An 11,363-nucleotide genomic window follows, 5' to 3' on the forward strand; every position below is an offset into this window, starting at 1 on the left:
GTAAGGGTCAGGTACGAGTACCTGGGCAAGGACAGAACCTGCTTCGACCAAGGGGACGCACCACACTTAACCAACTGCAATTAACTAGGGTCGTGTTCTATTTCTTAACCATATAGTAAACGAGGCCATGCACCCAGGCATTTCTCCAAGGCAGGCGGGCACTGTCTCTGCGAACAGACAACACGAGGGTAGTCACCGCATTAGCCGGAGGGCACTGTATTTTCCATAACACAGAGATGGGAGGCTTGATGTCACCCCAGGAAACAGATCACCCTTTTCTAGGGGTTTCCTCCTTAGCAGAGACTGGTCTTCATCTGCTTCTGACGACTCTATGACTCATACTGAATGAGTCTGCTGGGAAATTCACTCAGGCTCCAATGGGTGGCCAGGGAGACTCTGCCCGCCAAGGGCTGGGACCCACACTTGCCCCACTTCTGGGACAGCATGCTGCGGGGGAGGGGAGGAGCACTGGAACGGGCTTGCACAGCTGCTTTTATGGGAATCACCGGGTCTGCCCCAGAAACGAGCTCCCAGAACTGGCCCCACCTTGCAAGGAAGGGCTGAGACTCGGGCAAGAGGGACTTGTTGCCCCCGTCCCTGCAGGGGGGAAGGTCAACGAGAGCCTGCGCTTCCTGGCGACTGTTCTGATCCCGCCCACCACCTACCCCTGGGGGGCTGAGGAGGGGCTGCCCGTTCCAGGTTGATGTGAGATCTCAAAATCACCACCTGAACAACGCTCCACTGAGGGTGCGGGCCTGGCCCTGAACACCTCGTGTCTCCGGGCAAGGAAGTCATGGTCCCTTGTCCATCAGGCTTGCGGCCACTCTCCACCCCGCTGGAGCGGGGACGGAAGTTCTCCATCGCCAGCCATCCCCTGGGGACCCAGAAGGGGGTTCCCTATATGACACTCCTCTCCTTGGCCTCAGGCCAGCAGGCGGCTGTACTCTGCCAGGGCGGAGGACTTCTTCACCCCGTCCCAGATCCGGGCGGCATAGTGGAACCTGTGAGAGGGGGTCAGCAGTCAGAGCATGGCCTGCGACGAGCACTCCCTTGACTGGGCTACAGGGAGGGTGCCTGCGCTGATGGTGGGTGGCCTCGATTCCCCTGCCACCCCCTGGCAAGCAAGCGAAGCTCAAAGTCCTGGGCCTGGACACAGACCTCAAGCGCCCACCTCCAAGTCAAAGCTTCTTCCCACTCCCCTCAGCCTTGGCCTTTGCAGGGAGCGTTTTGCTCTCTACTTCCTTCCGGAGTCTTGTGATCGGCTGCACAACCCTTCTACCTCCCCAGTTCTCCCTCCCCGACTGGGCTCTGGGTTACACCAAGGGGAGCAGAGCTCCAGCCCACCTTGCCCCGCAGTCTCCCGAGTGGCTTCCTGTTGCTGTGTGTGCACTTCCTGTCCCTCCCGGCCACAGCCGGCTGCAGACAGACCCAGAAAACCAGGCGAGAGGCTGCTGCGCCAAGCCAAGCTATTTTTCAAGTTTGTTTCTCTTAGAAATCAGAGGCGGCCGACCTGGGTCTGTGGCAGACTTGCTGTGGGCTCTGGACACAGAGCCAGGTAAAGCCGGGGCTGGGGAGGGTGAAAACCAGCTGGCAAAGGAGGAGGAAAAAGGAGGAGGAAAAGGAGGAGGAAAAGAAGAAGGAAAAGGAGGAGGGGGACAATGAGACTGCGCATTCCAGACGAGCTGGGAAGTAGCTCCTGTGGTTCCCAATGGCTTTCCAGCTTCCTCTCCTGTGAGGCTATGCTTTTGCACTCGTGGCCTCAGAATAAATCTTTAAGTTTGGACTCACTGGTCCTACTCTTCGCAATCAAATGACACTTAACCACAGGTGTGTGGCCTGACTATGCGGCACTTCCTCTGAGCCTACATTTCCCCACTGGTAAAACCAGCCACTCCACTGGCTGATTAGGAGGATTCAAAATCACATAAAACAATGTGGGATACAAAACAGAAAGCAATAAATGAACAAACAAAATCACAGACAAACAACAATATGGTGGCTGGGGGATGGAGGGATGGAGGAGAATGAAGAGGGCAAAGGGAGTCAAATACATGGTGATGGAAGGAGTCCAGACTTTGGGTGGTGAGCGTACAATGCAAGGCACAGATGATGTATCATAGAATGGTACACCTGAAACTTATTAACCAATGCAACCCCCCCAAATTTAATTAAATAAAAAATAAACCTAATCCTAGGCCAACTTTATAATCATGACCCTAACTTTAAACTTAACTTTTAAATCTTAACCCTAACCTTCGCTGCACCCTCAACCCTAACATTCTAACCCTAACCCGAATATTCTTACCCTAACTCTCTGACGCTACCCATCTAACTCTCTCCAACTCTAACCCTAACTGCCTAACCCTAAACCTTACACCCCAACCCTAAGCCTAACACCGTAACCTTAACCCTAAATCCTCAATAACCCTAATGTTAGCTCTAAAGCTAACTCTAACCTAACCGCTAAACCTAATCCTTAACTTCACCCTAAACCCTAACCCTAACCCTATCACTGATTCTAATTTTAACTTAATCCTGGGAAAAAAAAAATCACATGAAACAATACATTGCCTGGCACAGAAGAGGCGCTTACAAGATGGCAGCAATCGTCGGTGTTCCAGAAAAGGCAACTCAATGTGGAGAGATCTCAGGGAACCTCCTTCCGTCTTAACCAGAAGTAGGGGACACACACCTCACACTGACCTCCTCTGCCAAGAGCTCTTACCAGTTCTTCTCAGTGAGGATTGTGTGTGACAGCTGTGGCCGGGCCATGGACATCACCTGGCTCCGGAGCTTGCTCACCAACGACTGGAAACTGGGGTGGCCGCGGTACCCGGGGAGCAGGGAGAAGAGGGGGCTGGAACTGGGTCCTGGAAAGTTGAGGTGGGGGATAAAGGGACATCTTCCTAATGAAGCAGCACCCTGGGCTTCCAGCAGCACCTGAGGTTAGCCCCAGCCCGGGTCTTCCTGCTCCCCAACTCTGAAACGTGCTCCTGAGAAAGGGTCTTAGCACCTGAGCGACAGGCCAGAGTCTCCCTCTAACCAAGGTGGGCCCAAGTCTACCTCCAGACCGAGGAAGCACCTGTCCCCCCACGGCCCAAATTCCCTTGAATACCTGTTCTTGGCAGGTTTTCACTCTCCGCTTCGCTGTCCATGAAGGGCACCAGGAACAGGTTGACCTCGGAGTCCAGGAAGTCGGAGGGCAGCCCAGGGAAGACGTTGCACTGTAACATGGACAGAGTACCTGGAGGAGAGAAGCCATCAGCCTGCAGGTACCATGCTGTCGAGGGAGGGGATAGGAGGTAAGAGTATCATGGTCAAGCAGGGGTCAGGAGACTAGTGTGGGGGTATGGGCCATGGGGCTGGATCAGGAGTTAGGAGGCCATTGGCCAGCTTAGGGTGGCCTGGGGTCCCTCACCCTTATAACGCAAGTGGGAGTGGGCCATGAGCTGGTCGATCATCAGGTGCATCTGCCGCAGCTTCCGAGGACAGAAGTCCTCTCGGCGAGCTTTGTTCTGCAGGAAGACTGGGGCGGATGGGAGATGCGGCCCTGTGAGGCCTGGCCACGCAGACCCCTCACTCTCACCCCTGAGTTCGGATCACTCATAAATACTTCTGTGGCATGTAATCGCACTTTAGCACCAGACCCTGTGCTGGGTGACTAGAGACCCAGAGGTGAGTCAGACCTGGTTTCTGCCCACAAAGACAGAAAAGACAGAAGAAGGCAGCCACGTGATCAGGAGTAAGAAAGTGGTGGCAGGGCCTTGGCAAGGCCAGAGAAGTAGTCAAGACCCTGCCTGGGGTGTCACAAACTAGATCTTTGCAGAAGAGCAGGGTGTCAAGTAGGGCAGAGCAAGGACAGAGCAGGCGAAGGAGTGGCACGTGAGAGGGACGCATAGGGCCTCAGGAGGGCGCAGGGGCTGTGTGGGGCCACTTGCGTTGATTCAACTCTTACCCCTGAGCCCCACACTGGGAGATGCCAGGGACCCAGAAACAAGAGGACTTGAGTCTTGTCCCCAAGAGGCTTCCATTCTGATCAAGGAGCCAGACCCGGACTCGGGGTCACACCCTCAGTGGCTAGGGTGGGATCGGGGCAGCGGGACCCTTAAGGGAGGAGCAGCTAATGCTCCGTGACTTCCCTCCCTCCTCCCAGTTCCCCGCTTCCTCAGCGTGCCCTGCCGTTTGCCCTTTTCTCCCTTCTGCCTGCCCCTCGGGCCCCAGAAAGCCTCTCACCCAGGTGCGGGTAGTACTCGGTGCCTTCGTCGGAGCCTGATGAGCTGGTGGACTCATGGCTGGGGGACGGGGTGGAGGGCTTCACCATCTCTGCAGTCTGGAGGAACCTTGGGGTTTGGGGTGAGGTTGATTGATGGTCTGGCTTTGGCACCCCATATCCCATAGCCAGGGAAGGGGGATGCGCTCATTGAGGATCTGATGAAAGCTATGGCCATGGCCAGAAAAATGCCATGCATACACCACATTTCTCATTCAATTTTAGGAAATTCAGAGACAACCTTCTCAGACACTAATCTATTGACTAATGCCAACTGTACACATTTTAAATGAGTTTCTGCTATTTTTTAAAAAAATATATATTTTTAGAGCAGTTTAAAAACTGAGTAGAAAGTACAGACATTTCCCACAGACCCCCTCCACGTCCCGAACTCCTCCACTAGCGACATCCCTGTGAAGCTACACGACACACCATCAGCGCCTGAAGTCTGTGGTTCGCGTTACGGTTCACTCTTGGTGGTGTCTATTCTATGGGCTCTGACGCATGTGACACATACCCGCTGTTATACTATCAGAGTAGTTTTGCTGCCCTAAAATCCTGTGCACTCTGCCAGTGCATCCCACCCTCCCCTTTACCCCAGCAACCACTGACGTTTTTACCGTCCCTATAGTTTTGCTTTTTCTGGAAAGTCACAGAGGTGGAATCATATAGTACCCAGCTTTTTCAGATTGGCTTCTTTCACTTAATGAAATGCACTTAAGGAGCCTCCCTGCCTTTTCATGGTTTGGTAGCTCATTTCTTTTTAGCCTTGATAACATCCCACTGTCTGGATGGACCACAGTTTATCTACCCAGTCACCTACCGAAGGCCATCTTGGTTGCTCTAAGTTTTGACAATTATAAATAAAGCTGCTATGAACATCTGTGTGCAGGTTGTTGTGTGGATACGTTTTCAGTTTATGCTTCTTTTAGATAACTTTTCCAAACATGTAAATACTGTTAATCTGTTAACTGAGAGAAGGGATAATGGGGTCTGATAAAAGTGATGGCCATTCTCCCCACACAGATACTCACACAAACATGTGGCCCACAACTTCAAGGGGTTCACATACTCTGAGAGGCCTACCTGTAGACTCTGGCTTAAAGACAAAGGCTCTGTCACCTACCAGCCCCTGAGCCCACAGCCCCACCAGAACATATATGCCACAGGGCAGTCTATTTTATGTTTTGTTCACACCTGTATCCCAGTGCCCTGAACAGTGAATGGCATATATAAATGGTCAAAGCATGTGTCATGTGACTGAATTCCAAGGGACAATGGTGGTAAGAGAGAGGTTTCAGGATTAGGTCACTCAGCTCTGGTCATAACAGCCAGCTTCCCAGCGAGCCTTTTCTTACTGTTGGCCAGGCCCACAGCTCACCCCATGCCCAGGGCTCCTAATGCAAACAGTAAGCTCCCCTTTATCAATTGTTTAGTATGTACCAGGCACTGTGCTAAACGATTTAAATTCTTTTAACTCAATCTGCCTAAAACATTTTGCCTGTGTGGAGCTGGAAAAAGCCACTTGCCAATGAGCTGGAAGTCAAACCCAAGGCTGTCTGACTTCCTACAGCTCAGCACCCTCCTCCCCGTGAGCTCTCATTCCTTCCTGCAGCCCCGGCCCTGTCCTGAGGCTTCTGGCCTCCCATAGCTATCTCCTGGGGCTTGAGGTCAAGAGGAACCCTTATGGCTACAGGTTCTGAGCCAGTCCTGTCAGGGGGCATTTCTGGAGCCTCCAGCTGCTTCAGGCAGGACTCCTGCCAGATCCTGACTCCCCGCTTTTCCTACCTGCCAGGGTACCAACAGCATGGTGCACACACCTGGAGGAGATGGATGACACTCTAAGGACCACACAAGCCAGCTCCTTATGTTATTCATTCGATAAATTCACATTAAATGTCTACCCTGTGCCAGGCACAGGGGACTCTGTTCTCCTGGAGCTTACATCCTAATGGGGAGACAGACCATAAAGACACGTAGCCTATTCTGTTAGGGAGTAAGAAGTGCAACGAAGGAAACACAGCAGAGAAAGGGGTGGGGGGCTGGAGTGTTAGGTGAGAAGGTCAGGGAAGAACTGAGGTTGACCTGAAGGCCACAAGGGAGGGAGTCTGAGAAGATCTGCGGGAAGAGTGGTCGCGGCTGAGGGAGGAGGGGTGCAGAGGGCCTAGGCTACAGGGAGAACAAACACGAGGTCACCTCGGCTTCCATGGAGGGAAAGCAGTGGGAGAGGTCAGAGAGGTGACGGGCTGGAGGGATGTGGGTTTTAATGAGTGATGTGTAAAGTCACTGGAGGGTTGTCGCGCGCGCGCGCGTGTGTGTGTGTGTGTGTGTTGAGGGAGGGTTAGATGGCGAAAACCCACTCCAATGTGCATTTTAAAAAGGGTCCTTGTCGCTGCTGTGTGGAACTTGTGAGACCTAGTCAAGCGGCTTGGTCTCGGGCCCCGTCTCGTGCCCGGCCGTCCCGCCCCCAGCTCCTTACCTGTACAGACTGAGGTCGGTGAACCAGTCCTGGACGACGATCACCACATGGCAGACCGTGAACAGGAAAGCAGCAATCTGCAGTGACTGAGGGCAGGTGGGAAGGGACGGCAGAAGTGAAGGAGCACTCTCCTGGCAGCGACTCCTGTTCCCACAACTCAGCAGAGGGGGCGGCAGGGTAAGCACTTTAGGGCCTTTAAGCACCTACTGTGTGCCCAGACTGTGCTAGCACTTCCCTCACGGGCCATCCCTAAATTGGGCAAAGTAGGAACGATCACCCCCATTTTATATAGGCAGATACTGAGGCTTGAAGGGAGAGGGCACTTTTCTGAGGGGCAGAGCCAGATGTGACCTCTATGTTGTCCTCTTTCTATAGCTCTTGGGGAGGCCAGGGTTCTGATGAAGCAGAAACTAGGTCGACCCACATCCAGCTCCCCATCATGGACCTCGCGGGGGAGGGCGAGACCTCACCTGCATCTCGACGTAGGTGTGGGGAAGGTTGTACTCCGGAGGCAGCTTGCGGTCGTTGTTGATGAGGTGGTCCAAGATGGAGGGGCTCAGGATGGGCTGGAGCAAGGAAGAGAAGATGCTGTCAGGGAAGGGCTGGGGGGTTCAGGGCCCTAAGGGTCATGGCTACCCAAGTCCCACACACTGAAGGCAAACACATCGCCTCTCTCGGGACAAAATAATGCCAGAAACATAAGCAGGCAGTTTCTAATTAGCACAGTGCTAGGCAGCAAGGGCGAAAGAAAAATGTTCCAAAGCAGACACGTTACCCCTCACTCCTTCACAAAGCATCACTGCTTTAAAGTGCCTCACGCCCGAAGAGATCTCCTAGTACTAAAAATTTAACGTTTACTTGAGGGACTCATCACATCTCTTGAAGACCCTTTTCATTGTCAGTTCTTTCAAATGCTTTCAAAACTTCGCTAAGATAATTACTTGGGCCAAAAACAACGATTAGTGTGAAAATTGGTGTGGATTTAAAAATTACATCGGTGGCTATAAAATAATCAGTGGTGAGCTCATCTAACTTTTCTTAAAAAACTTCAGGAGCTAAGTCAGCTGGAGAGTGTGGCGCCTCCCCACTGCATTGCGTGGGACTGAGAGGCTCTCCCAGTTGCTTACTTTCTAAAACTCCAAACGCCAGTGTCCATTCTGCCTTGTTTCTCTAACTGTGCCTGGCCCCACGTGGGCCGCTGACCCAGGCTGCACACAGTTCAGTTCATTTCTAGGTTCCTGTGGTCCCTGCACAGAGCATGGCACTCAGGTCTCAGCCACATCTGTAGGTTTTCTACTCTCCATGCCACCAATGCCCAGAGTGACCAGAACTCCGTTCCACTAACATTCAGTGAGCTCCAGGCAGGTGGGGAGGGGGAGCAGCACACAAGAACCCACGGGACACGTCCTGTGCTGCGATGGGAGGTGCACGCGGCACTGGTGGGTGCGCAGAGGGCGAGGGGATTCTGGGAGGACGCTACACCGCAGTGGAGTCTTCGGGGAGAAGGCGTCAGCCAAGCAAAAGGACAAGGGCAGAGAGTGCTCTGACAATAAGGATACTGACAGCTAAGGGCGCGCAGTACACATCGGGTGCACTTCACTTGCGTCAACTCGCTGAAACCTCACAAAAACCCTAAAAAGGGGGCGACACTATTTTCCTTTGTAAGAAAAGTGAGGAATGGTATTGTTAAATAACTTGGCCAAGATCGCACACCTCGTGGGTGGTCTCAGGTAAAGGGAACAGGATGTGGGAAGCTCAGATGGGACAGACACCACGGCGAGGCCTGTGGCGTGTGTGGCGGGCTGGTCACTATGCCAGAGCGGGGAGGCTACAGAGTCTGAAGGAGGCAAGCGGGCTAAGGAACAGGGATTCAGCTTAAGAGCGAGGGAGAAGCTGAGGAAAGCTGCCAGTCGAACGCATGACAGATGGCTACTGGCAACAGTGATGAACCTGAATGTTAACCACGTGGCAGGTCCTGGGACAAGCACTGTGCCCAGATGGTTCCACTGAATCCTTGCAAGAATCATGAGGCTGAATACATTTATCACCCCCACTTACAAAGTAACTGAGGTCTGAGGGGGTGTTAAAATCTCCTCAAAGTCACCCAGCCGGTAAGAATTAAAGGCAGGATCTGGACACAGACACCCCGATTCCGGAGCCCTTTTAACCACTCTACTAGAGACCCTTTAGGCTACTGTGGACATGAAGGGTGAGAGGGGAAGGGGCAAAATCTGACAAGAGACTAAGGGCCAAGAGAAGACATAACTTGCCCAAGGGCACCTAGCATGTCCGTGGCTTGGCTTCTGGCTTAAAAGTATTCTGGGATGGAGCTGAGTGTGGCACACGGCAGGAGGGGCAAGTGGAGGTTGGCACCTGTGTGTCCAGGAAAACAATCCGTTCTTGGGTAATGAAGAAGTCGATGCCACTGGTCTGATTGCCCCCTCGCTCCTTCATTTCGGCGCTCTGAGCCCGGAAAACATACGCCCTGGGTGGGAGCAGGTAGGTATATTAGAGTTTGGATCCCGGCCTTGGACACCTCGTGTGACCTGTGAGATGGGCGTGTGAGGAGGGGTTCCCTGCCTGCCCAGAGCCTGCTGTCTGGGGGGCCATATTTTATACCACGGGATTTCACCCCCACTCATAAGCAGATGTGTTAACTTGTTGAACGAAGTCAACAGACTAAGGTGCTTAGGAGCGGCGGCTGTCCGACTGCTGGGGTGCCCAGCCCAGCTCTGCCTCCTCCAGGCTGTGTGGCTTTAGGCAGCTTCCCGATCTCTTTTGCCTTGGTTTCCTCATCTGTAAAATGGGGTAGTGATAGTCTCAAACCTCTTCTATTCACTGTAAGGCTAACACGTGTAAAGCCCTTGGAAGAGTGCCTGATGCGCAGTGATGTGTGACTGTCAGCCATGAATCACCGAGTGGGCCCGCTACCTGCCAGGCATAGAAGACACGGCGCCGAGAATTCTCCAGCCCCACAGCGGGAGGCCGTTCGGTGTCTTGGTCCCCAGTTCTTCCTGTCGGGCAAGTCTCCTTCATCTCCCCCAGTTCTGGATGCCGGGGGTATGAGAGCCAAGCCTCAGCCCTAAACCACTGAGCTCAACTTGGTCACTCTGTGACTTTGGACAAAGCGATTTTCTCTTTCAACCTGTAAAATCAGGATAATGAACTCTACCTCTCAGCAGTAACTCCCAGCCCCTGAGATGCTGGGATGTCATCTGACAGAGCAGGCATCCTCCCACTTAACTCCTGTACTCAAGACCACTAAGTGCCAGAGCCCAGGACGCAGCAGTGAACAGGACAGTGTCCGCTTCCATGTGGCTCCTGCTCCAGCTTACAGATAAAGACATCAGCAGCTGCGGGTGTGAGGAAGAGACAAGCGGTGCTCAGAGTGGGGACAAGTCTGTCGGTGGAGCTGTGGAGGGCTGCTCCAGGAGGCAAATGATGCTGAAGGTGGGAGAGGAAAAGGAGTTTTAATTAAGACTTTAATTGAGTTAAAGGGGAGGTGGGGTGGAGGATGGAAGCAAAGGCCAGTGTGGCAAGAGCAGAGAGAACGAGGGCTGGGGGCAGGAAGAGGGCACGCGGGCCCTGGGGGGCTCGACGAGGGGCTGGGGCGCCGGCCCATAGAAGCTCTGAAGAGACTGAGTGGAGGGCGACAGGACAGGCTCTGCTCTGGCAGGTCCCCGCTTGCTGCCATGTGGCAAGGGCTGCGGGGCTGGAAGAGCAGACAATGACCTCCAGGCCCAGCACAGGGGCCTCCCTCTGCCTCTGACCTGATTGCCTACGACTCTTTGGTCACTCTACTCCAGCTCCGTGGCTTCCATGCCACTCTGCACAACCCACCCCCAGCCTCACCCCCGGCAAGCTCCCACCTCAGAGGTTCGCGCCTGCCACTCCCCAACTGGAGTGTTCCCCCTTCTTCCAGTCCCCAACCACGTGACTCCAAACTGCGACCAGCCCCATGCTGCACCCCCGCCATCCCTTCCACGTTATCATCTAACGTGCCATCTCCATCCAAAACGTAAGGCCCACGAGGACAAAGATTTACTCTTGTATCCCCAGCACCCAGAACAGCGCCAGACACATCGTAAGCACTTAATAAACACTTGCTCAATTGAACTAAAGCAGAGAGCGCAGTCAGGAGGCTCCTGGCACTCTCCAGGAAGATGCTAGTATCCTGGACCAGGGACATGGGAGTAGGGGAGAGATGAATTCTAAAGACAATTAGGAGGTAAAGCTTATGAGACCTGATGACGGGAGTTGGTACCAAAGTCCACAGACTCGCATGGCTCAAACAGACAAGCTAGGCCACTAGGATTCTGGCCCGGGAATGTGAACAGAGGGCCGCAGGACATTTTGCTAGTTGTGGGTGGGAGCTGAGGTGGAAAGGGCACTGCCCCAGGGCGGGAGGTGTTCTAGAGCCGGGTCAGGTCGAGCTCAAATCATGAGTGAGTGGAGAGAGAAGGTGGAGCTATCGGGAGGCAGAGAGAACCCCGCAGCTCCAGGTCCAGTGGATGTTATGTTCTCACGACAGTGGTTCTTAACCCATTGTGGGTCTGTATTGGCCCCCAGAGATCTGGTGGCAACTAAGGACACTTGCCTTGAAAGGAATGCCTG

The 11,363-nt window shown here is 53.6% G+C and overlaps 1 protein-coding gene across 2 annotated transcripts in view; it reads right to left on the reverse strand.

Annotated features, from left to right (window-relative positions):
* Positions 1-200: 200 nt before the first annotated feature.
* The window catches only part of SMG9 (SMG9, nonsense mediated mRNA decay factor), a 20,284-nt gene continuing 9,121 nt past the window's right edge, over positions 201-11,363 (reverse strand). Inside the window, exons 7-14 of one of the 2 annotated variants that reach the window (XR_003046290.1) lie at positions 9,123-9,234; positions 7,220-7,315; positions 6,750-6,835; positions 4,234-4,340; positions 3,419-3,526; positions 3,116-3,244; positions 1,345-2,870; positions 201-1,001 (exon numbers count right to left, since the gene is read on the reverse strand). Coding sequence is in view for 1 of the 2 variants with exons in the window: in XM_006911776.3 (XP_006911838.1) it covers positions 923-1,001; positions 2,726-2,870; positions 3,116-3,244; positions 3,419-3,526; positions 4,234-4,340; positions 6,750-6,835; positions 7,220-7,315; positions 9,123-9,234 (862 nt within the window). In the remaining variant the exon portion in view is untranslated. The remainder of the gene's footprint in view (positions 1,002-1,344; positions 2,871-3,115; positions 3,245-3,418; positions 3,527-4,233; positions 4,341-6,749; positions 6,836-7,219; positions 7,316-9,122; positions 9,235-11,363) is intronic. The other variant, XM_006911776.3, reaches the window with a different exon arrangement.

Source organism: Pteropus alecto, unplaced genomic scaffold, assembly GCF_000325575.1.
Source record: "Pteropus alecto unplaced genomic scaffold, ASM32557v1 scaffold194, whole genome shotgun sequence".
NCBI lineage: Eukaryota > Metazoa > Chordata > Mammalia > Chiroptera > Pteropodidae > Pteropus > Pteropus alecto.